Source organism: Ambystoma mexicanum, chromosome 9 (genome assembly GCF_040938575.1).
Source record: "Ambystoma mexicanum isolate Mex_15411 chromosome 9, UKY_AmexF1_1, whole genome shotgun sequence".
NCBI classification, from domain to species: Eukaryota; Metazoa; Chordata; class Amphibia; order Caudata; family Ambystomatidae; genus Ambystoma; species Ambystoma mexicanum.
The window spans coordinates 1,295,617,194-1,295,644,701 of NC_090931.1; the positions used below are offsets into that span (position 1 = coordinate 1,295,617,194).

At 41.6% G+C, this 27,508-nt stretch overlaps 1 protein-coding gene across 2 annotated transcripts in view; it reads left to right on the plus strand.

The window, feature by feature from the left end:
* Nucleotides 1-20,772, plus strand: part of HEG1 (heart development protein with EGF like domains 1) — a 313,164-nt gene extending 292,392 nt beyond the window's left edge. For both annotated transcript variants that reach the window (XM_069616645.1, XM_069616646.1), the window contains one exon: nucleotides 14,360-20,772. In XM_069616645.1, the coding sequence (XP_069472746.1) occupies nucleotides 14,360-14,500 (141 nt within the window). In that variant the 3' untranslated portion in view covers nucleotides 14,501-20,772. The remainder of the gene's footprint in view (nucleotides 1-14,359) is intronic.
* The last annotated feature ends 6,736 nt before the right edge of the window (nucleotides 20,773-27,508 follow it).

Below are 27,508 nucleotides of genomic sequence, written 5' to 3' on the forward strand. Positions count from 1 at the left end.
TATTCTAGTTCATTCAAGGAGAGAAGCATCAACTTAAGAACACAAGTGTTAACAGCCCCTGAAATATACATTATCTAAACACTTGAAGCACCTGGCTAACTTTTGTGATTGCTGTATGCATGTAAATGTGCTGTTTAGGATCTACTGCTTCATTGAGCAGTTCCTTGGACTGTGGATTGTGCATGCTATCTACCTCTTTGTGCCCGGAAGGTACACTTTCCTGCTAAATACCCAGCCCCGGTCGCGGAGCGACGCGGAGTGAAGCTGAGTGTTACCAGTGTTCCTTGGACTGTGGATTGTGCATGCTATCTACCTCTTCGTGCCCGGAAGGTCCACTTTCCTGCTAAATACTCAGCCCCGGTCGCGGAGCGACGCGGAGTGAAGCTGAGTGTTACCAGTGTTCCTTGGACTGTGGATTGTGCATGCGATCTACCTCTTTTTGCCTGGAAGGTCCACTTTCCTGCTAAATACTCAGCCCCGGTCGCGGAGCGACGCGGAATGAAGCTGAGTGTTACCAGTGTTTCCAGTGTAGCCAGTGTGGCTGTGGGTGCACACGACTCCTTCTGACCAAGAACTACGTCCTTAATGGATAGGCTGGAGCCTGGACCCTCAGGGCTCCATATGACTGAAGCCGTTGTGCACCCCCAGACCAGCGGTGAAGACGGAGGAGCGCATCCGCTCACTCGACGGCAGCGACGTTTTCTGGCCGCCGGAGGGATCGAGCCCGTCGAAATTTTGACAACATCCCTGGTAAGTGTCTGCAGGCCCCGTAAAAGAACCTGTACTTCAATTTCATCCTCTAGCTCTGATAACTTTTTTGACTGCCATGCCATAAATTCACCTACATTTAATGTCACTTTGACACCGGCAACAGGACCTGTATCCTGCCTTCCTTATGGTACTATTCGAGAAGAAGTGAATGTAAAGAACAGAAGTCATGCTGAGGTGCTTCTGGAGGCTCAACCGGCGGCATCCTCGGAAAATGACTTATCTGTCATTGAGTGTGACACAAACTCAAACCCAAACAGCCATCAAACGACCGACTCCCATCAATATGGAGCTGCAGAGCTGCTGTTGACTGAATCTTTACTAGCCTCAGCGGGCTGCATGTTGGTGCAGGACAATGTCCACATGAAATCAAAAGAGAGTAATCAACCTGACATCGTGGGCACCCCGATTCGGCTATCCAGCAGCTACGATTCATACCTGTGTAATAACAGCCTCTTGGCTCAAGTCGAGAAAAACGATCTGGCAGAAGTCAAGGGAAATACGTTAGCTGACGTTGTGATCAACAGCGGAAACAACGACGGGAATAGCGTAGATGAAACTCTAATACAGGAATCGCAAGCCGCTACTGCAAAGGATCTGAGAAGTCCTAACCGGCGGAGCTCACTTGCCATAGCGGACCAAGTACTTAAAGACTTAACTAAAATAAATACGATACTAGCAAGCCAGCAAACCTCTTATAACGAGGCGGATGTACTGTCCATGGAATTGCTACCGGCACAGGTGCCGGTTGCAGATGCAAACATGTCTTTACCATGGAATACCCCAAAGCAGTTACCAGAAACAGGGGAGTTTGCCGAAAAACGAAAACCATGGCTAAACTCTATTGTGAAAAGGAAAAGAACCAACTCCATAAATGACGACTCTATTGATCTAATGTTTGTATCTCAAAAAAGACATACTAAAGAAGGATATGTAATCAGTCGTGATGAAAATAGGGATGAGTCAGCACTACTGAAAGTTGGTTCAAATAGAGATAAAATACGTACCAAAGAAAACAACCCCTGGAAACCTAAGTTAACAACATATAGTATGAGATCAAAGATCGCCAAGAAAAGAAAACCTCAAACTCAAAGTATGGCAGAATGCTTATCAAAGGAAATCACCATTGAACTAAACACACTAATAATGGCTGCTCATACGCTTTCGATGGCCCCATACATGAAATTATATGAACAGCTGAACGACAATATAAAGGATCAAACAACACTTTTGGCGATGTTGTATACCAAAATGAGAACTGTAGAGCAAGAGCTGACAAGAACTCAACAAATTCTGTAAAATGAAAACCTAAAATCTGAGTCAAATGTGAAGATCATTCTCGAGCACACTATGAACAGCGCGACTGATAAACGTCTGTTTGCAGAAGTAGCTCGAGAAGCGATTGCTCTGCTAAAACACCAAAAGTCGAACTTCAACTCCATGGAACAGCCAGTAAAACTGAATGGCGAGTGCCTTGACAGATGTGATGAGATAATACCTGTAACTAACACACCACAGCATACTGAACAAACTGTGGAAATTTTGACCGACAAAGAACTAAATTCAAACACTCAAAAAACACGTCATGGCAGCGGATGTACGAATGATCTTCCGTCCAAATGCAAACAAAAACTGAAAAGAACAAAAGAAGCTCAGGAATGTAGTATTACTAGCGGTAACAGCGAATTACATCCAGTTCACATTCCTGTAGCCACTCTGGAAAATGCGCTGAATGCCACGTTGGATCAACCAGCGTGTGTTAGCTCCACTGTGAAAATGGACCAGACTCAGTCTAATAAAGGCCCATCATCTGCAAAATTGCCGAACCCTAAAGATGCCTTGACGGACCATGATCACCGAAAACCAGTTACTGGTGGTGATCTAAACGACACCGAAGTAGCCTTGAAAAAGCAGTCCACATCTACTTCAAAGGACGTATTTTCAATTTTTGAACCAAAAAAATCGGAGATTCAAAAAAAAAAAAAAATAATAACCAAGAGGTGCTGATAGCCTTGAAAAAAACCAAGAACATGAGAAAGAGTAAAAACCAAAAAAGATCTAGTGTGCACTCTTTTCTAAGAAATATAAAAGGCTTTAGCATTACAACAACTACTAAGCAACTCTCTGGAGTCATCACTAATGACCACCCCAGCACACAACACAAACGCCAAACCAACCAGCTGGGCAACACACTAGTCATGAAGTTGAAAAAGGCACAATTATCGGAAAGGAGAGCTCTCTAGAAGATCTATTAGATCTCTCGACATACGAGCAGAGCGAAAGCGACAAAAGCGGCTGGACCGAGACTCCAGATCCAACAACGAATGAGGAGAGTCTATCGGCAGAAGCTGTAATCGGTATTGACCTCAGATCCCCCTTGCATGAAGCGAAATTACCTGAGGTCAAGAAAACTCACAAGGAGCAGCCTATCCTTCAAGATATTCCATCTGGTAAAATCAGCGAGTTGGTAACTAAAGAATCCGAGCATCAGCAACGATGCATCACCATGGAGCAATCAAGGCAAGACAGTCCCTTCCCAAAACCGGTAGTCAAAACTCCAACGACCTGTATAACGCTAGAGGAGAAAAGAGCGTTAACAATAGCTATAGTAAGAATCGCGAACACTCCAATGCTAAATTTACATCTCGAAACCTGGATCTGTGGAAGTACGAACAAGAATTTGAGGCTCTGGAAGCCAAAATGGCCCTGATGGATGTCGGACTAATACCAGCTAAGATCCTTGAGGAAACAAAGTCCAGAAATGAAGATGATAATTTAACTGAGTTAACTCCTTTGCAACAAACCCATGGACAGATGACGCAATCAAAGATACCGCCTGACTTACATCAAGTAATGTCTGAAAAATTCAAATCTAATGTAAAAACGACTACAACCGACAGTAAAAAGCCTGGTCTGCAAATCCGGAATTCCATGAAACCAGGGAAATATCTCCTGCGTGTGGAGCGAATAGTGAGAGAAAAAGATGGCCTCTTATTAAACAGGAAAAACGTGATGAGACTAATACATCACATCCCGCAACTTAGAACAGTGGTTTCCGAAGACATTCAAGTAGTCGAATTTGACGATGAAAAAACAACGACTGTGTGATACTTCACAAAGCCTCGAAACTCATTTGAGACTCCCTCTTACAGACTGGCTCAACTTTTAACTCCCTAGGGTTCGACATAAATGAGATCCGATATACAAAGGAGAAACAACCATCAAAGGAAACAAGATCATTCTAAGATTCAAAATCAGCGTATAACAAAAGACCCGCAAAGGAGATAGAAGCAAATACCCTGAAGAACAAACACGCCTCGCCTGAGAGAGAAATCTCTGGGAATAAAGAAACGAAGATAGCTTCAACTGGAACTAGGACAGGAAAACCTGACACCAAAGGCCAGAGGAACTCCTCCTCGAGTAATGAAGATCTTGACTGGACATGGGTTGCGAAAACCATCAACAACACTAACAATAGCTAATGCCAAAAGGCCGATGAGTCCGGCAAGATATGCATAGCCTCATGGAATACAAGAGGCTATATGCATCTGCTTGGAGAGATCCCAAATTAATTAAAAGATATTGACTTATTATGACTACAAGAGACATGGTTAATAGATACTCCAATTGCAGATGGGTTTGAGATTGCATTCAACCAGGCACTAAAAGGGAAAAAGGGATGTCCCATGTCAGGAATGTTGTCCTTTACAAAAATTAAAAGTGGCATACGCATTTTATCTTCAATTAATGTTTCATCGTACATACAAGTTTCCAAGATCAAACTATCGATGAGTGCAAGGAAAAACGAGAACCTATTAATGTTGATAAATATCTATTGGCAACATGCTGCAGCTAAAGCAGAGATCTTTATTGAAACCATCTCAGAAATTATCTGCAACATTAAGAGGACGAAAAAAATGTAAACATCTTAATATGTGGCGACCTTAATATAAACTGTCTACCAAGTGGACAGGACGAGAAGGAAAAAGAGGGAGAACAAGCGGTCAAGCTATGGTTGAATGAAATGAAATCCTGGAATCTACAGATGATGAATGGGGAAGTCATAGGAGACATCCCCCCTCAACCAACATGGCGGAGAAATGCGTTAAGATCAACCATAGATTATATGTTTGCAAATGAAAGATTGAAAAGTGAAGCTACACAGTTAAAAATTATCGAAATGAAACATAGTGACCACAGTCTAGTAAAATTGTACTGGAAGTTAGAACATCTGGAAAGCCGAGCTGAAATTGTCAAAAATGATTTAGCGATAGAACCTGGTCGCAATCGATTACGTCTAAATGCGACCAAAGTGAACTCACTGCTAAAATCCTTGGAAGTAACATCAGAGGTAGACAAAATTGAATATATAACCCTTTTAGAGATATATCGAGAGAAGAAATCCTGTAAAGCCAGACTGGACTTCAGAAACCAACATGTATGGGATGAAGAACTTAATGAAAAGAAAAAAAAACTGAATAAGGAACTAAGAATGCTCAAAAAGAAACCGGATCTGAGCAACAAAAGTACAGTAAAACATCTTAAACAAACCTATAAGAACTGGCTCCTCAGCCACAAACATATAATGCGGCAACGGGATGCGGAAAGCATGATGAAAACATTAGCTAAAAGAAATACAAGTGAGTTTTGGTCCTACCTGAATAACATCTCAACTCCCCAAGGTGCCATAATAAAAAATACAATACCAGAAGAACTATGGGTGAAACATTATGCGGGAACATTCTATAATAACAATATCAAAACAGAAGAGTCCACTACATTAGAGAGTAAGTGGTCAATCGTTATAAAAACAGAAGATATCTCTCAAAATATCATGAGACTAAGTACATCAAGAGCCCCAGGACCTGATGGGTTAACTAATCATCTGTTAAAACAACAGCCTGAATTATGGACAGTATTCTGTTATCTGCTGTTCTCAACTATCCTAGAGAACTGAAAAATCCCTACATCTTGGAAGAGCGCTATTGTTATACCGATTTTCAAAAAGGGGAAGCGTGCCGACCCAAGCAATTATCGGCCTATAGCGCTCCTCGACGTGGTGGGAAAAATCTTCGCTTCCCAGCTTCAAAGCCAATTAACAAACTGGATTAATGACTCCAAACGATATGATCCTCGGCAATCAGGATTTGTAAAAGGAGTCGGATGTGGCCTGAACTTAACGATCTTGAACTTCTTAAAAATGGAAGCCATCTGCCAAAATAGGAAAATCTATGTAGCGCTTATGGATCTATCCAGTGCTTTTGACACAATTGATCGAGAGCTACTCTGGAGTAAAATGAAGAAATGGAATGTCCCGAAAATCTACTTCAACCAATAAAAGAACTGCACACAGATACAGAAATTAAGGTCAGACTGGACTCCAACGGAACCTTAAGTAAGGCAATACGAACAAACCAAGGCATGAAACAAGGCTGTCCCTTAGCAGCCACATTGTTCGCCCTGTTCCTGTCTGATATTGGAGAAAGTCTAGAATCCATAATCTCCTTTCCACCCAAGATTAATGGATCACGGGTAAACTGGATGCTCTATGCTGATGACATCGCTCTACTAGACTTAACTCCAATCGGCCTGACAAGAAAATTAAGAGCTCTCGAAAGCTACGTGGAGAAAAATACACTAAAAATTAACTCCGCAAAATCGGAAATAATAATCTTTCAAGATCTTACAAGAAATAACAAGCAAAATAAAAATCGTGCACCTAAATGGAGCTTACACAAAGACAACTTGAGATGTGTGAAAAAAGCAAAATATTTAGGAATGTGGATCAACAGTAACATAAATGACGCACCATGGGCAGAGAACGCAAAACAGAAATGTAGACATTTAGCATGTCAAGGAGTGATTATAAACAAAAAGTTTGGAAAATTTTCTCTCCTACCTGTTCTAGCCCATTATAACCAGAAAGTTATACCAACACTGATATATAGTGCGGAAAGTGCACTGGGAGTATCTGCAACCCAATGGCCAGAACTGGAAAACCAATACTGGAGGCGAGTTCTACACCTACAAAAGGGAATCTCGAGTGCCTGCATTCGATATGAACTTAATCTAATATCTATGCAAGCCCGAGTCCTATGGAACATGCTATCCATATACAGGAAGATAACTATATCTGACTGCACCCCCCAGTATAAAATACAACAGGATGCCCTGAAGGGAAACTCAGAAACAGTCCTATCTAAATGGGCAATCGGATGCAAAAACAAGCTAGCGGAGCTAGGCACTGATCAAAAAACCCTGGAAACCAATTCAAACTCTGTCAAACAAAGTTATGGGAGTTGGATTGGTGTCTGACAGTTGATGATCGAAATCGGCATAAATTAATGAAAGATGCCGCAATAGAGGCCAAAGATCGGAACGTAATGTTACAATACCTAACGAAATCACCGAGTACTAGACACCGAGTGACGTATATGAAATTCCGAATGAATTTATTTAATACAAGAGTAAGTTATGCCATAAGAACTCTGAATGCGTCAGCACCACTAAGTTGTCGATTCTGTACTAAACAGCATGAGACGCTCAAACATCTTGTATTGTATTGCGAAAACCTGAAAGACATGAGATCTGTGCATTTAGGAAACTTAGTAAAACAATACTCTGCCTTGTGCGGAGATGAGTTGTGGCGTAAATTTTTCAACCCGCGAGAAAAGGACATTTTTGGGTTGACTAATTTCCTACAAAACGTGGAGATCGTGCTAAGAATTTAAATCAATTTGGTTAACACAGCGGAGAAAGAAGCCCTATACGTGTCATGGAAGCAGAGTCCAAATAGGTGGGAATAAGGAAAATCGGATGACCTACTCATGGAAAGAAACAGAATCCGCAAACCAAATATGGACAGGAAATGAGGAGCTGGAAGGCTAGCAACAAAGGACATTAAAACTGCTGCATAAACCAACGTGATTGAGATGTATTCTGTTTCTACTCTGCTTTTCGGACACAGTGTAAAATGGAAATTCTTCTCATTTTTCAAAAAGTTTGTATAAACTAAATGAAATAATAATAATAAAAAAAATGAGCAGTTACACGTGTACAGTGGTCGAAGTGTACGAAAGAAAGTAGTGGAACTATGTTCCATACTGGCCTGCACCGCTCCCCACAAACTCCATCGCCACGCACCCACCCACTCACAATACAAACCCCCAAACAGATGCACCTGCTGTTTAGGGGAATGCTCAATGCAGTGCACTGAAAGTGAAAGTTTCAACTTCTTCCCACACTTTTATTTTAAAGCGAAACCATTCCGGAACGGTTTCTTTTTAAAATAAAAATATAGGAACTGTAAAACTTAATTAAAAGAAGTAGAGGAGCACTGTTCCCGACCGCTCCCACCCACTTCGACCACTGCACGTGTATTGATGTCACTGCTTCTTTTCCTCATTTTCACTGATACATCCTATTTTGCCACTTTGCCTCGGCATCTAATCATCTGGAGAGGTAATGCTTGTTTTTTATGATGAAAACTCTAAAGTGGCCACCCTGGCCAATCATACGTCAGCTGTCCCTGGAGTGGCACTCCAGTTAGACAGCATTTCCTATAGCGGCTGTCCAGGGAGGTTCAGCCCTATTCCCTCACTGCTTTGTAGCACATGCCCTAGGTGAAGAGTCGAGAAGTTCCATGCATTTTCCAGCTTTCTGTATTTTCGTTATTCCTTTTGGGAAGAATGATGCATTAGCAAGATTCTGAAGCAGTCACCCATCCTTGGAAATTAAAAGGTGGGGAGAAACAGGACATCTGAGGGGAGTAATCACATTAATATCATGTTTTTATATAGCACTTAATTTGGGATTCCGCCTGCATAAGCAAAGCACTGTTGATTTATAAGCCAGCACTGGTGAGTCTAGTGATGAGGCTAGGTGGGGACTGTGTAGTTGCTTATGCATTTGGTATTCATGCAGTTTTCAGTTCTTTGTACATTTTACAAAAACTAATTTATCTTCAATTCAACACCCAGTGTTGTTGCAAGCAGAATGATGTAGAATGTACATCGATTAAGTGTACCAGTCTGGGGTGTACTGGCAATAGTGAAATGTGACCAACCCCACCCATTCGCCCTGCACAGGGCAGGATCCGCCAGACAGGTGGGCCCTAACGCTAATATAGTTGGGCAGTATGCCAGCAGGGATACCGCCCAACTTGTGATGAGGCCCATTGTCGTCTTTAGGACTACTTTAGTAATGACTTTCATTGGAAAGCGTTATATATTGATAATATCAGTTTTACACATAGCGCTTCACGCCAGACTCCTACTGCTTCATTAATTGCTGGTGTTGTTGCCCAGTTTAATAGTACTCAATGTGTCGACCTTGAAAGGATAAAGGACTTAGTCAGCTCTGCTGGAGGCTCGAACACATGCAGGATGGCCTCATATCAAAACCGAATGCTTAACTTATGAGCAGTTTTCCCAGACTGTCAATGGAATGTCAGAGATTAGCCGGATTACATGAGAGTAAACACATAATTGTGGAGAAAATGAAGTCCTGCTATTCTCTTTGCGTTCTGAGACTTATAGTCCCGGATTTATAATAGAGAACGTTAAAACCAAGATTAGAGTAGGGATCCTCAATGGAATGGGGCATGTCGACATGTATGAAAAAGTAACAGAGGATGCATTTCAGAATTATGAAGTTGTTCAGATGAATGTATGTCTTTTCTTCCCCTGCATTGACTTCGACATACATTCACTGAGTCACATTGACTTCTCCATACCTTTACTTCTCCTGTCTTTCACTTCCCATAGCATTCAATGTGTCATTACAGGGGGAGACCCTCTGTACCCCAATTCTTTGGTTACCTCATATTCTACCCCCCTGCCACCGTTGTACCGTACCCCCTAACCTTTAGCTAACCTTAACCTCATGCATTCCCTTTGAAGATGCAGATGAAGTAAAGGCATGGAGGAGTACATGCATGACAAAAACAATGTCTGCCAAAGTGAAGGTAGACTCAGTAAGTGCAGGGGAAGTTTTCTAGGTGAAGGAAAGGGGGGATACCAGAAATATTCCAATTCAACCTTTGGGACCTATATGTCTTTTTTCACTTTTTACAGTATTGGCATAACATTGTTAAACCCCACTTAAACTTTTAAAATGTTAACTATTTGTTTTTGAGTTTAGAGTGACTAGATATGTAACTATATGGGTTAGAAGATGGTTCAATTGAAATGTATTGTAATGTAATTTGAGGTGCAAGTAGATTGAAAGAGCAATGTGTACCTCAGCAGAGCCCCTGCTATAGCCCCACTGAGTATTGAGGCCGCATCGAGGCAGTGCTGCCTTTTTAAAACACGTCATCTTTTGGCATTCCTGCACAGTATTTGCAGTTTTTGAATGTATGTGAATACTGTGGCATCAGTCTGTGCATCCCACCAGCTGACCAGTATCCCATCCCTGACTGCTTGCTCAAGATCCAGGAAAGAGTGATTGAGAATGCCTGCACCTCACCCTTGTTGTAGGGGCTCCTCCAATCATCTCCTCCTCAGCAATGATTGTGGGTCTTACCTACAACAGTCCCCCTCGTTTTTAATGCAGGTCCAACAACTCACAAAATAACCCGACTTCCAGCGGCATGTCCTCAGATGTATCCTACCATTGTTAAACATGGAAGTCAATTGCCATCTGCCTTGGCACTTTCATCCATTTACAACTGCTTAGTCTCCTCCAGGGCCTTCCAAAAATCCTCACTGTCTTACAGCAAAGTATTCAGAGAACAGTAGTCAGGTTAATCCTTGGCTTGAACCCGTGGCCACATGCAACACCTGCTATGTTCTCCCGGCACTGGGTTCCGATCAATGCTTGCATTATCCTCAAATCTCTTTGCATGACTCACTGAGCCTACTTCAGCATGGGTACAGTCTACCTTAGACAAAAAGTGGAGACATGTCTCCCCTCCAGGTTCTTGCGTTCTGCTGCTTCCAGATCTTTGGAGGGGCCGGCCATCCTTCAAGAAAACTAAACTGGAGGAAGAACCCTGCATGTGGCGGGGGGGGGGTCATCCTCTGTAATGAGCTTCCAGATGAAATTAAATCTGTGGAGAATAATCCTTGCTCAGGAGAAATGTTGAAAACCAAGTTCTTTATGCAATCTTTTGCTTTAGGAGAGCTTACTCTTGCTGCCGACGTGAGGGTCTTCTCTCCTTACCCTCGTTATGAAAACGTTGACGTTAAGAGAGGACCTGCGATGATGTATCTTTCTTGGCGGTTCAAGACTTTGCTTGTCAACCTGCCCTTGGCTTGCCCCCATTTGAACAGCCCAATTGCACTTGGTTGCTTGCAGTTCCATGACTAGGGAAGGGCATATTCTGCATATTCTTTGCTGCAGGGACTTCTTTGGCACCTCCAGCTTTTACCAGATAATATGGCCTTCCGTCAGGCCCCCAATGACCATCACAGTTGCTTGACCTTTCACTTGCTCTTTTTATTACATGCTTGACCTTCACCATCTTCCCTCACCTTGGCACTTCACTGATCCAAAGGTTTCCAAGGCCTGTTCAAGTTCAGATGTCTTTCCCACTTCACTTTGCCTTGGAGGTGCTAAGAAGTGACTTCCCTTGCAGCTGGTGTCTTATTAAAGCCACAATAAATAAAATATCATTAAAAAGAAATCCTCATGTGTTTTGTGCTGAATGTCAAGTTGAATGGTCAGAATAATGACATAATATATTGAAATATATTAACTGTCGTGCTTCTCTGATTAATAAGGCAAATCTGCACTTGATAAAAAACGTATAAAAGTGAAAAACCACTCCCCTCTATATAGCATTCCAGCTTGATGCTTTCAAGACACATTATGGAACAGAAAGAGGACATGCCTTGCAGAGCAGTTCTACATTGTCAAACAGGGCTGCACATTGCACATATATTGCAAAGTTTATTCATACTTACTTCTAGGATAAAAACATCTCACTGGCCCAACAGGACAGCAAATGTTTTTGCTTAACCGGTTCTTTTGGGTGCTGAATTGATGCATAGATGTCTACCATTTTTAATTCCAGGAGCGGTAGTAGCCTATCGAGTCCTTTTTTTGCTTTGCATTCTCAGAGCTGTAATCCTTTATTGTGTATGAAAAAAGACAAAACTATAACTACCACAATGCAAAGAATAAAAACAGATGTGAATGGGCTACACCCACCTGACAGGGGTCTTGATGACGGACGCTTGATATACTTGAGGAGATACCTCTATGCTTGCACATATAATGTCTTCAGCATAAACAGGTTTTCAAAATCCCTCATATGTTCACCATTTCTGGAGGCCAATGCACCCCCAAAAGTCACAACGTTATTAGCCTGAAAACAAAGAAATGCAAGAGGGAAAAACAACAACAAGCATTTTCCTGCTAGGTGTCCTGAAAGAAGCGACCAATGCAGAGCAGACAGGCCCACTACCTTCTATGTTTCAGGAAGGACACGAAGGCCCTACTCTTCAAAGAACATCTCACCAATCACTGATCGCTCCACTCAGTTCCCCAACCCCTGCCAGAGATTAACAAGTCAGAATATATTATATTAGCCCAGGTCCTCTAGGAAGGAATCCTCTTAGTTCCTTTACAGTGCCTCTAAATCCCAAACAAATATTTGTAACTAAAAATAATGTACTCGACAGTCTTTTCCAATGCTTAATATCATCAGGGGTTAATGCCTTAATAATATTATCATTCACATATCACATCATCTTGTCCTTCTTTAATGGCCAGTGATATGGCTACTGACCAGGAATCTTGATCTACTCATGTGTCCACACTTTCATGAATACACATTCCTCCACTTCATTTATTCACTCAAGATCAAAAGGGAACGCCCGATCTATGTTGAGACCATTAAGCTTGTGCATGCATATTATCCAAATACATATTGCTTCAAATGAGTACAGTCTTTCCTCTCCATGTAGAACCTACCTGCTTGCTTGTCTAAAATACAAATTATTTATCTTCAAAAATGTAAAATGGAGTAAAACAACTATTTAAAATACAAATTAAAGGGGGTAGATTCCACTTTGAGGTTCAGAATGATTCTTATTTCCATTGGCATGTTTGGCCTCAAGACAAACAAAGCCTACTTAAGAAATGTATGTGTTATGATGCTTTACTATTTGTAGAAAGTAAACATTATTAAGTACTAATACCAAAACTGTCTTAAATATGTTTATTTAACATAGAAATTAAAGTGGGCAGACACACCTTTGAGGTTTGGTTCATTATGTAGGCCTCGTATTTCCATTGGCATATTGAGATTTTAGAAAAAAATAAAATAAGAAATGTATAAGTTGTCAGCCTTTCCCATAATTCATTGGTAAGTTTGAATACATGCAAATTCACTCACTGGGAATAAAGTGAAGGCATGTCTGAAGTGAAAATTAATTAATTACAATAATATATAATGGATTAAATAAGTATTTTAAAATCAAAACTGAAGCAGGACACAAAATGCTTTCCAACCAAAGAATCGCAAATTTTATTGGTGTTTAAGTTAATTCAAACCAGTAATACCATGTTAAAGGCAACAGTCAATGAGAAAATAAGCATTTTAAAACATGCATAAAGCTTTTAAATACAATTTCAAATAGTTTGAACTTGCATTTACAGTGTACACCTGATAAAGAGCAAATGCTTGAAACCACTTTTGTCTTCATAAATAAATAACCATCACCAAAAGATCCGTGTTGTAAAACAATGGAATTGTTTTTACAAGCCACGGAAACTGTAAGTATTCACGGTGCAATGTTCTTTTCAAAATGTGACTTTCGGGTTCTGTGCCACCCCAGTTCAAATATTCCTTGTGTCTCCATTTAAACAAACAGTTATGGCATCTTTCACTGGTTTTACCTGATTTAACAGGAACACCAAGAGTAGCCAGAACCTATTACATTATATCCGTTTCAGACAGAGTAATATTATATGAGTGCTATCATCCAGAGCTGTTCCCCAGATTGAACATTTCCTTTTCTTTTTGGTGTATGGTTTTTGTATATTTATTATCTGTTTCCTGATTTAATGGTATCCCAGTTGTTTGGGGTGTTAGCTCTATGACAATTTCTAAGAGTGCTTTTCAGACTTTTGTTTTGCAGCTAAACCTTGCTTGCCTATTTCAAACAAGAACATTTTATTTCAATTTTGTAGTAACATTTTTATTTCTAGTTTTGTGTAATTAAATGATCTCTCTCTGCCGTGGAGCCCATATTTTGCAGACAATTCATTTTAAATAATAGCTGAGTGTACTTTGCAGGTACACTCATTATGCTTGTGCAATGTGCCCTCTACATGACGAGGGATTAGCACAATAGAATGCATGTCACTTGAGCATCAAAGTCAGTCATGGTGTAAAACATTTGACAGTTGTGAGCACATTTGTGCATTAAAGAACAAAACAAACTAAAAACGAATTTCTGCTACTGTGTTGACAAAGTGAAAACATAAGTGGCAACAAATGCTTGCCAAGTGGAGGATTGCTCGTCCCTTCCGTCATCATGCAGACAATGATTGATTACTTTTGCAATAACTTCAAAAATCACATGACATCTAACAATTAAATGTAATGGTTTTCTTGTGTTTTTTTTTTCCTTTCATACAGCCTGGTTTAAGAAACCCTGAACTTGAAAGAAATGGGCTTTATCCCATCGCTGGTGTCCCAGGATCACGACATTCCTGCATCTACCCTGGGCAATACAATCCAACGTTCCTCAATGAAGAAAGGCGGAGAGACTATTTTTAGTAACATTGGAAAGAAAGGACAATGTATGTGTGCCAAGTGAAAGTAGGATGCCACGTGCCACCCACAGCAAGATGTTACAAAGTTTTACCATTTGGATTGCATCAGGAAGGAAACTGAGCTCTTGAAGTCTTGGAAAATTGAACATCACCATTTCAAGGACATGGCCAGAATATCTGGAGGGTTGGAATAAAGATACAAGGACAATTACCCCTGGAAATGAGTGAAAATGGCAGCAGAGCAATTCCTCGGTGTATAATGGTTTTGTGAATGCACATAACATGGACCAACTGCGACACCACAAAAACATTCTGAACCAGCCAGCAGTAAGTGTGTCCCCCCGAAAAGACTGGGTTGGTCATACCACTGAACAGTACATTGTGCAAAGTACTACTGTACCAAATACCACTTTTGAGATGTTTATCCAAAGACCAAAAAAAACTGACAGTGTGTTTGTCCAAATGCCAGAATGCAAAGCAAACACATGGACTGGATGAACTGCTCAGTCCTGACATGGTTCAACTTGAGAGCTTTGAAATGAGTTTGTATTCTCCATATTCTTCATATTGCTCAAGAAGGAAGATTGGAAACTCATGTCCCAAGATTATACAATATGAGCAAGCAACGGAAGAAAACACATATTTTTCCCCACTTATCATATTCGGTAAAATAGAGTTGAAATAGCAAAATTGCTATTGAAGGCGCCCTTCTTCAGGACACTTAAGAAAAGTGACCCCAGAGTGCAGTATCAATTCATACCTATTGTTTCTCAGTCATGGAATGAAACGAGAACAAAACTGAATGAAGGATTAAAAAGCTAACATGCATCTTTCTTTTTGGGATTAGCCCATTGCTGAGTCAACCCTATAATTTACCGCATATTTCTTGTGGAACGCAGCACCGGCCATAGTGAGATGCTCACCTGAGTGGCAATAGCAACAGTGCAACGTATGATGCTGTCCTCTAATGCTTGGACCATGCCAACACCATGTATGCAATAGAGGGATAATACCCAATAATTAGCAAGGTTCTTGCTTTTGAAGACTAAAAAATGCAGGCACTGTATGATGTACAAGCAACATGCAAAGAGGGTCTAGCTATGTTGAGCACATGCAATGAACTGTGTAGGAGTGTGAAAGGAGCTCTGACCTTGCGGTGGTGCTAGTGGTTGATGCGTGCTAATCGAATGCCGCTAAAACTATTCTGGAGCAGGACTGTAGGGCAAGCAATGGAGAATTCCTAAGGGCTACATGTCACCAGGTGTAATTATGGAGACTTGTCTTTTTAGGCAGCATTTGTTTACATGCTATTCCTTCTAGTCCAGGGGTGTGTAAACTTTGGTTCTCTAGATGTTTTTTTTATTACAAATCACATTGCGGGTCATTACGACCCTGGCGCTAAGGGGTTAACGGCGCCGTAAAAGGCTGCGGCGCCGTTAACCCCTTAGCGCCTAATTATGAGGTCCCTTTGCGGGACCCGACCTGAACGGCTGGTCTGGACCAGCCGTTAAAGTAGGGACCCGGAAAGGGACCTTCGAGGCAATTTGCGGTACCGTAATTACCGCCTTCCCCAGCCCCATTGAGCCCTATGGGGCAAAAATGGGAACGGGGAAGGGCCAATGTTCAATGGGGAATTACCGCCCCGCCAACCTTGGAATGGGGTGGTAATTCCCCATTGAACATTGGCGGACTCGTTACAACATCGGCAGCAACCATGGTGCTAATAGCGCCATAGGTCACCGCCAGTGTTGTAATGAGGGCCATTCTCCGTAGCCAGGAAAGTCAATGGTGAGGGAACATGGACAGCATAGTCCAAAACATTTGGAGAGCCTCAGGTTGCAGACTCTTGTTCTAGACAAAGTTAAAAGAACTGCAAGCACCAGCATGCAAATTGCTGTTTTCTAACGTTCCAGGATTGGACACATTTGCTCCTCGTGACATATTGACAAATGGCAATTCTGACAAATATTGGCTGAGTGTGAGGGCTGAGTAAAAGACTTGGTTAGCGTTGTGTTGGATCCAGCATGCCAGAAATCCAGGTACCACATTTGAAAAACTACTCCAAACAGTGCAGCATACAGCATAGCACTGCTGTATTTCTGATTCCCTGCTCCTCAGTAGTGCCCCGCGCTTTGATATGTACTAAATTGCATTTATTGTTCATTATGAATACAGGTATTAATAATAGCCTCAGCCACGACCGCTGTGTTATAGCAGAGGTGGCCACATTTTAAATCATTGAAAGTAATTGACCAACACCAATTGCACCAGCACATGACCAATTACTTGGCTAAATCAAGGATTCATGCATATAGGCCACCAAATTGACATCCGTCAACGAGTGGCCACGGTTCTCCATTATTCTAGCTTGGGCTGCAGCACGCATGCTGGTTGTTAATTTCAAACTGAAAAAGGGTCACCACACATTTATAGAAGTGCTACTAAAAAACTTTATTTTTGTATTTACTCTGCAAAGTATTATTGTGTATTATTTATTTCAGCAAGATTATTTCTATTTATGGAGAATATCCCTATAAACGCATACTGTATCAAACGTGTAAACTCACATGCCACATACCACATGCCAACATTTAATGTTTGCCAAAAGCTTTATGTCCAATGAAAATGCATTGCCAAAGCCCTTCGAATAGATTTATGTTTCTTTCAAAAGAAAATAATCTGAAGAATTTGAGGCAACTTAGACTTTCAGGTTAATTGGTCTTTCATGAGCCAATGTGCTTCGTGAATATTTGGGACTTTAGTAAATTACAAATGGTTGTGGTGTATAAGGCAGATTTGTATTCCACACACTGCTGCCGTTGAGCTGCCCTACAATACACAACTCACACATGCGCTTGCCATGGGAAATGGATGCATGAGCCTAGACTATGCTTATTAAGACTTTCTTTTAAACGTGAAGGTTACCTTGAGCTTTTCCCATTTTGCATTCCCTGTGCATCTCCGACTCATACGTCATCAAATATAGTTTCAGCAGAATGATCCAGACACACTCTGACATCACTACATTTTAATTCCGGGTAATATTGCAAAATAGTCTTGGTCTATCATTAGGATATCCGGAATATCTCTGTGGATGCACTAAGTCACCTCGGTAGTATGTGTACCCCTTCGCATAGGCCGATTCTGCATGCTTCCTTTGAAGGGGTCTTTCAGGAGAGGCAGCATGAAAATAGAATTGGGGGGGGGGTTCTAACCCCAACCAACATATGCTGATGAGCAGTAATCTAGAAAGAGGGCCATATGGAAATATTACTACAACACACATATTTATATTTTCATACATGAACAGCCATATGTAATCATTTATTTTGATACACAATTCAGTTGTTCACACTATTGAAATAGTCCACCCCCAATTTAATGTCCCAGAGTCTTCCAATCTGTATTTTTATTTAATTAATGTGTCAGACTGCACTTTAAGACATCTCATGGGCATGCAATGGGCCATAAGGTTAGCTACGGCTTTAGCAATATCCCAAGTAGAAATGACTTAGAACTCTGCTATTGCAGAGATTAGTTTGGTGCAATGCACCATCGACCACATCTCAGTGCTCCAAAGGATTGACCATGTAGTAAGGGATGATGCAATTCAATTATAACCTTTTATGAGGTCTGTCTATTAATGTAACCTAGGTAGGGTTGTTCTTCTGTACTGATTGGTACTTTCAAAAACTCATGCCTGCTTTTTATCTTGATGTACATATAGATCATTCATTACAACTCCTCTTGCCAAAGGTGGAGTCTGGTGTTGACTGATCCAACAATGGGTTGGCACAACAGACAGTTGTATTTACAGTGCAGTGCTGATGGAGGAGTACATCACTACAACATGTTGATTTCAAAGGAAACTAAGCAGGGAAGAAAGATTTTGGCCCCACCAATACCAATTGTATGGAGTGATCACTACCTAATACCATTCTCCATCAAACTTTAAACCTGCTTATTGCCCAGAAACACAATATTTCACACCACAAGGAAATGAAACTGGAAAAACCTTGACCTGGAATCTCTAAAAGATCAGCTAGAATCGACTCAACCGAACATTGATGAATTGAACAGACTGGTCCCAGACTCAGTGTAAGAAATACTCAGCACCTGGACCACCGAGGCCTTAGACCACCGAGCAGCCACAAAACCCTTTACAACCACCGGAAAAAATATGGCAGCAAGATGGTTAGAAGAGCTGAAAAGGGCACGCAAAAAAACTCCTGCGCCTCCAAAACACTGCAGCAACATGAGCCAGCTCTACTGGATGTTGTACACTCCTTTGTAGGAGACAGTGGCTAAGGGAAAACACACAATGTCAGGTTTTGGGCCTCATCAACAAACATTTGTTTTTCTCTCTGCTGTGTGTATTATGTATTTGTTTGGCATGCAGCAATTTGTAAAATAAGAACATATTTTCGCAATATGATAGACTCCTACAAGTATTCTACACATTAGATAAGAACGGGGACATTCCTAGGCAAAGTGTCTCCTCAGTTCTACATCTTCCTTTTGTGAAGATGTGATGCTTGTCATCAGTCCACATGCCTGTTATTGCGCATTAAGGTCAGATCTGCCGTGCTGGTTGTCTAACTGGAATTCATTTTTACCCCTCCAATTACAGCTTTAAAGAAATGGAAGCGCTGTCAATGTGTCACATGCCCTGCCCATGATATGATCAGGTTATATATTAACCATAGACTGATAATAACAGTAAAACAAGGTCGCCGGAGCATGATCTATCACTCAGATGTTGCATTTGCCAGAACTAAACAGATGTTTGCAAGGCAAGAGAGCTGCTATAATGTCACAAAGGTGTGTTGCTCCAGACATGACTATTAAAGATGCTGCACGAAGGACTGACTTTATTTCCACACTAACAGATATGACTGTTAATGGTGCTGATCAAGGGCTGCTTTAGTTGCCCCACCAGATCAAGGTATGCTGCGTTTCAGGGGTACCATATATTCAGCAAATTCTCCATTGAAATTCAAAATCTGTAATTTTTCACATAAATATTCATTCTGTATAACTTGAAAAAGTGCCTTGATTTTGTAATGTGGTTGGTTGACATACCCAACAGAATTCAACCATCTAGTTTTCATAAAAAGACTTAGGGGCTTTAGAGACACTTAGGTAATTTTTGTATTCTCTGCCACTAACATCTTCTTTCAAACACATCACTTGTCAGACAAATGCTGGAGGGCTATTTCTAGAAGAAAATATGTAGCTTTCTAGCCACAAAGATTGGTTCTAGTCTGTGAAGATGGGGTGCGATTGATTTAGACCAACCAAAGCAGTTCCCCTGAAAGGTCGGATCCATTCTGAGGAGGGTCATCACTTGTGCATCCGAATTTGATGAGTGATGTGGTTTGCAAGCTTACATACAGCCCTGCAGCTCCATGTAGTCCTGTAAAACTATGAGCAGCCATCTTTGTCAGCAGATGCAGAGCATTCGATCGTTATGTGTTTATCACTTGTTAGGAAAAACAAGTTTGTGGCATTGAAAGAACTTGCCACTGTGTAAACTCTGTAGCCAAAGTGGCACATTGCAAGATCTTCCAGTCTTGCTGTTGTGAACACTTTAATGTTACTGTACAGCTCACAATCCTCCTAGATCACTTTGTAGGCATTTCATCAAATGTTCATTCCGTGTGAAATAATGTATTAAATCACTTAGACTATCCAATTACAGATCTTTTCTGATACTGACATAATATTAGCCAACCGTTAAGAGAACATACTCAATTTAAAAGCTTTAAGAAGCTGAGTGGAAAAGCCTTCATAAAAGGCTGTGCTGTTGCCTTGGAATAGACCCCCGAGAATTATCACTTTTGTAGAAAACGATTCCTAGATCTTAAAAGAAATGTGTAATTTCCAGTAGCAACAAGGAGGACAGAGCTAAAGACATTCACAAACTCATCTGCCAGGCAGAGCAGGTTAAGCCATACTCTATCACAAAATCCATATATCAGTTATCAGAATATGTTTGCTTTGCCATATTTGCAATAACTTAAAATGTCCTAACCTCAATGTATGTCCGTGGTTATACATTAATTGTGGTTGTTCTTTGCACATCTGAGAAACTTTACTCCTCTCCTAATTCTGTATGAACGTATTTATGCTATTTGCAATCTCAAATACAGTTATTAACCTAGAATGGTATTTTTTGTACAGATTGGATTACTCTCATGCCACATCCAATAGAATGAAGCCTGGCGTTATAGTCAGTATGTTAAAATAAATGCACAATAAAAACATTAGACTTTGGAGTGTGTGAATGTTTGTGTTTCGTCACCAAAACAATATTGTATTTTCTGTAAATCATGTTCGACATTACTATTGCTCAGTCCGATAGCTCAGCTGGCTAATGCTCCCACAGCAGAGATGTATGTGTCCTTGGATTTCCAAATAACCTATCCAAACAATCCCCATTGAAATCTATTGCTTATGTAGTTTTCACATATATATTTATTGTGACCATCCTGGATACCTAACTCTATAGTGGGTAGTTGAAGCCCCATAATAAAAATGCCAAGTGTTATTTATTCCATTTATAGACTTATGCTTTGACCATACATTATGTAGAACGTAGAGGACAGGTTACAAAACCTTCTCCCCACGTGCATGTGGCTAGTGTGCACGCAAGTGTGAAAGAAACACACTTTTTGCATTTGGGCATACAGATGATACAAGATATGCACTGGCAAATATCGCTGCTCATTCCCTTTGCGCCTGCATGTGGCAGAGATGTGTTCATGAAGTGAAAAGCACTAAAGTGAATCTTCTCATCCAATACAAAAGCTGATGAGATATTGTAGGTACCTTGTTTCATGGGTGATGATTCTCTGGCAGAATATTTGTGTGTGAATCAGCGAGGTCATCACAGAAGAATTCCTTGTCATGGAGCATGTAGATTAACCACACATGATGGATGCAGCATGTGCTTTTCTTTTGGTGTAATGTTGTATAGGCTCGTAACCATGTTGTTTCAGTGGCTGGCCATCGCTGGTGGAAAGCCTGCTTGACTATTTTTCCTCCAGTATTTTGAGTCTGCACATGGCAGGAGGAGTTCACAATTGATTCCCCTGGAATTCGCCTTCATTTGCTGGTGCAAAAAGCTGTCGACTCCATAGGAATCCCCTGCATTGGTGACAGTCTGAAAATGCACACTGCCGCAAATGCTGGAGTATTTGTATGGGGGAGTGGAAAGGAGCGGTATACTCGTTAGTTACGATCCATCATTCTTCAATGCAACTTAATGCATGAAAATGAGCTGTAACATAAATGAAAAGCATAAAAGCCTCACGCAAGGCTTTTACGCATTTTCATTACATGCTCATTTAAAATGAGCTCCAATATCTTCTAATGGTGAATGTTGTATTCCTAGAGCTTTGTGAAATTTCTATTTGAAGCTGTTTGTAATAATAGTGAATACAAAACGTCTAAAATTGAATGTATTCTAGTAGCTGCCCAGTTATATCAACCGATTTCTGGAACTGTACATTAGCTGCTAGACTGTACCAATATTGTAAAGATGAGTTAGTGCCAATATTATGTAAAGCCCAAGCTGGCTCATTACATTTTACACACCACAAAAATAATGTCTAACCGGCCCATTAAAATCCTATTACCAACTCATTCTAGTCAACATCGAAGAGAACATCTCAAAAACTTTGAAGAACTCACTTAACTGCTGAACTCATATGCATGCATAATTATTTGCCGACCCCATACCCTCACCCAGAATAATTTGGCTCACACATTGTTGTCAAGTGTTGGCAATAAAAGGCCATAGGTTTTTATTGTACAGATATGGTTATGGAGATAACAATAATCACATATCATCTTAGTAACATACTTTCGGGCACCGGGTCTTGAGGTTACCCCCTCTGGCCCATGCCCGCCTTCTTTTTATTTTTTTATTTTATTGCATCAATTAGTTAAAAAAAAACTTTAAATGCATACTAAAAGAAAAATGTTCTTACAGAAACACAAATTACATCGATTATGTATAGGGGAGGAAGAGTGGTGTGCTGAAAAAAAAGGACACTAAGTGTCCAATTTTGTAAACATTTCTTTCACGAAGTTCAACAGGGCCAAAGTCATGGAAACTTTTCCTCCCCTTCTTAAAATTATCCACCTCTCCTGCATGGATAAAGTAGTTAAGTTTTGAAAGTGCGTCCCTAGCTATTTTTCTCTGGATCCGGATAGATTAGCACAGTTCATCACCAGGTGCTGTAAAGTTTCAACCTCGTGTCCACAGCAACGACACATCAAACTTGGTTGCTCCTTCTTTCTGTTTCATCTCCCCAAAACTTCTCTCGTGTGGAGAAGATTTAGTCGGAATTTTAGAAAGCAGTGTCTTTCCGTGTTGGAAGGAAATTTGTCCAAATATGGGTGCACGGTACCTCTACTATAGTGCTCGTCCGTGCCCCGAGTTATAGACGGGAGGGCACTAAGCCTGTCCAAGGTAACTGTCCAGTCCCAATCCAGAAGTTTCCTCTTTACCAGGTGTTGGTTTTGCACTAGGTTGTCTGGTTCCAAGGCTATGTTGTTCAAGATTTCTGTGCAGATTAACTGCCACTTGGTTAAAGCCGGGATCTGTTTTCTTGTCATGGCTTCATTAATGGCCAAGAAACCGCTTCTTTCCTGTGGGTGCAGACATTTGCCAAGAAGTGTCAATGATTTCCAAACCATAGATATGTACAGTGAGGATAGGCCCAGTTCTTTACGGACGCTTTCAATTGGAATAGATGATGGTAGGCTCAGTACTCTTTTCCAAAATAAACCCTCTAACAATTTCCAAATCTCCGGGGTAAGGAAGAAGTTTGCCTCCGCAGCATAAGTCAAAATGGGCGAAACTTTCAGTTTATAGAAGTCTATCAGTGGTCGGAGAGAGAAGGAACAGTATCGCCGCTTGATTGAAAGCGCTTGAGAAGCCAAGTTCATGACTTTGCTTCTAAGTCTTTCAACACCCGGACCATCTTGGATACTGTTGTTCAAGTTTACTCCAAGGTATACCATTGTTGAAACTACTGGTACCACTTCCCCCGACAGGAACCACTTTAGATTTTTGGCACCCATGATGGGACCTAGCCTCAAGATCTTTGATTTCTTTGGATTTATTTGGAGGCCATTTCCTTGTATATACGACTTCAGTGCCTTCAGTTGACGCTGTAGTCCAACAGCGGTCTGATCTAGTAACCAGAGGTCATCAGCGAACAGCAGTCTTCCCACGGAAGTCCCCGCGATCTTTGGGGGGAAGCATCTCACTGCTTCGAAGCTTTCCTGCATGTCAGATATAAAGAGACAAAATACCGCTGGAGCCAACCGACAGCCCTGTTTCAACCCATTCATAGCCTCCACACTGTTTGAAAGGTTGCCCTGTCTGTCCAACCTAACTTTAAGAGTTGTCCCAGTGTGCAGTGCTTCCAAGGGTTCTCTCAGGTTGTTCGGACAACCCTATACCCTCAGTTTTTGCCATAAAATACAACGGTCGAAGGAGTTGAACGCTTGTTCCAAATCAATGGAGGCAATGTAGATGTTCTTGTATTTCTTTTTCTTGACCAGGCATTTTAGTATGTTTATTATTAGAACATTTAGGGAAGTCCCAATGCCCTCACGAAAACCTGATTGCCAAGGATCCAAATGATTTGCCAACCAACTCCAATCGATCAGATGTTTCAAAATAAGTGCTGCAAAACATTTTCCCACAATGTCCAAGAGGGCTATCGGTCTATAGTTCGTTGGCACGGATCTGTCACCCTTCTTAAAAATCGGGACGATTATGGACGTCTTCCACGATTTGGGTAACTTTTTTAATCTTTTAATGTCGTTGAACAACAACAGCATAAATGAGGCCCATTTTTCCGGGTCCTTTTTGAGGATGTCGTTGGTTAGACCGTCCGGTCCTGCGGCCCTTGAGGAGTTTGAGTTTTTAATGAGGTCTAGGATGTCTTGTTTGTCATATTTAAGGTCCCAAGACTCGTTAGATAATAGGGGTGTTTGTGGACCACGGGTTTTCCCCAAGGAGTAAAGGTTCCGAAAGTGACTTTCCCATACAGTTGCTGCTATGGGATTCACCATCTTGGAGTCAGGAGGAATGTTTATTTCATTAATCAGTTTCCAGATACCAGTGATGTTTTTAGTAGTTAACAATTTTAACATTGTCTCACTATCTTGTTGCACTAGTTGGTGTTTGTGCTGCGTGAGGGGTTTAAGAAATTGCCTCCTGGCTTTTCTCGCAACTTTTTTTTTGGTCACTACTTGGTAATCATAGGTGTGCCGGGTACACTGGTAGTTACCCTTGGCAACACCCTTTGTATGAAAGATCTTCAGTGCTTCAGCGTATTCCATCAGGTTGGAGCCTTGGTCCTTGATTAAGGAGTCCAGCGCCAGGCCCATCTCTTTTCTTCCCATGCGTAGTCTGTTTCCCCCCGGAGTTAACTCGAGGAGCTGGTTTGGTAGATGTTTAGCAGGAATAATGGGAGATGTGACCCAGGGCTGAGTTTCGAGTTCCAGGATGTTGTGGTCACTCTGGGTCGTAGGGACCACTTTCAACGATCTTAGGTTTCCAAAAAGATTTTCTGATACAAAGATGTAGTCCAATGTGCTCATTTGGTTGGCCCGTTTCCATGTAGGGGCAGCTGGCTGGTCGCCCAACAAGTTCCCATTTACCATGTGGATATTCCTAGCTGTGAGTTCCCTCTCCATGTTTACTCCTCTAGTTGTGTTATTAGCGGCGGTCAAAGGCAAAAACTCAATTTTCCTTTGCTTCTTGTCATAGCATTCCATATTGAAATCCCCACATAGAAGAATTTCGAGTTTCGGACACTCAATCCTAGCATCATCTATTGCTTTCATGAGTACTTCCGTAAATGTATCCTCCTCGCGTGCTGTAGGACCCCAATATATATTGCATTTGAGCAACTGCCAGTCTTGCACTTGTAGTAACGATTTTATCGTGGAAGAAATTCTTATAAGTTGGATCCAAGGGTTCCTGTTTACCGAGGAGAGCACTTTTAAGCCACTAGTGCGCTTTACCCCTAACAGGAGGCCTGAACTCGGTCTCCCTTTCGAGCCCTTTATTGCTGGATTTAAAAATAGCTCAAACTTGTCCAAAAGGGGAAGGTCACACAGCCAGGTTTCCTGCAGGCAAAAGACGTCGTAAGATGACAGGTGTACAGCTGAATTTCCGAGGAGATGCAAGTAGCCCCGTGTGTTCCAACTCATGATTTTTATCCCTTTTGACACGGGATTGGGTTGGACACTCCTTGGGCACTGATAGCGTTATGATTTTGCAGATAAGACACCTGCCAGCCAACTCCAATCCTCTAAACTGTTCTCCAGGTTCGGACCAGGTTTATCTAGTTGAGTGCGCACTTGATCTATTCTATTGTCCACCTCTCGAACACCCCTATCACTCTTACCCACTTTCATCTCCTGTTTCTTTTTGGGTTCGCTAGTTGGATTTGAGGAATTGCTGAATGCGTGTTGCAAAACTTTTCTCATGTCCCACGACATGTTGTGGGCACCGTACAGTGCCTTGTACTTCTTCTCCTTTGTTCTTCTCCCTTATTTGTAGGGTGGGAGGGTTTTGTGGTAAAGAAGCAAAGGTTTGGAAGGCACTGAGTAAACAGTGTGCCTCCTCTGTGTTTGGGTCCCCGTTCAGGGTCCACAAACTGTTTGTGTTTTCTCAGAGCATGCCGCTCTGTATTGATAAGACCCAGGGGAGCCCTGGGTCTTTGATATGTATAGTAGTGGGGGCTGTTGTGTTCCAGCCCCCGGCCGGATAGCCCACTGTCTGGCCCCCTGGGAGGCAGGGGGGCAGGTCTTTGAACCTGATCCCTGCCTGACTGTTGGTTTCCTTAGGTGCTTAGCACCTTGCTGTATGGTGGAAGGGTGGGGTGATTGTTCACACTTCACCCTTCCTCAGCATTGTGTTGCACAGACTGCGTGTCTCTCTAGCTTGGGGGAAGGAGAGGAGCAGAGATGGGGAGAGGTTGGGCTGCCCCTCTCCAGGCTTGCTGATGGTAACAGCAGTTACCCTGCCTCGCTTTGGGCAGCCCTGCAGCATTGACCAGAATGGAGCCAAGACAAAAGCTTCCTGAACCAAACACAAGTGGGTTTCCAGGCAGACCTTTCCCAAACTGACCACATTTCCATCTTCAATCATACAGTCCAAAAATACATTGGTGAAGTAAGGCCCATATTCCATGTGGCCACATTACAGCAGCAACTTGTAAATAATTACAAATAATGTCATCTGAATACACTGTTAATGAGCTAGAAGACAGTCCTTTGTTTTTGTTCAAGGAAGAAACATAAGTGCATCAAATTCAATAGCAAGAAACTTGAAAAGGTCTTCATCTTCCCATACCTGAGGTATGAAATGACTACCAGCATGACACCAAGCCCAATTACCAAATCAGTTATTGAAAATATAATGCCAATCGCCAGTGCTAACACCCGCTCCATCTGTAAGCACAGAAGTAAAATCAACCACTGATGGAGAACATATTACAAATAAAGCAGAGAGAATGTTTACCCACGGAGCAGAAATCTGGGGGAGAGGGGGGATTGTCACAGATCTAGCATAGATCTGTTTGAATGAAGGTTACAGAAGAACTTAAAGTCCTTCACTCACCTGGACACTTCACCCCAGCAGCATTAATCTTTGATTGTGGTTACTAGCCCCGGAAAATAAGGAGGGACTCTCATAAATGTGCAGTAAAGAGAGCGGAAGCCCATCGACCAACCTGTTGAGTTGGGGTCTCATTACGAGTTTGGTGGTAATTTGGCAGGAAATCCACTGAATTACTGCCAAAGCTTGATTACCTTTACTGCCGCTTGTCCCGTGGGTTTAGCATGGGATTAGAAGTGGTGGTAATTGCCCATTTTTTCAGTCCATAGGAATCCAACAGAATCTTTGGTGGATTTACTGTGTGGCTAATCTGCTAACTTTTGTAGGTATATTGATAGATTTATCTCTAGCTTGTTGCCG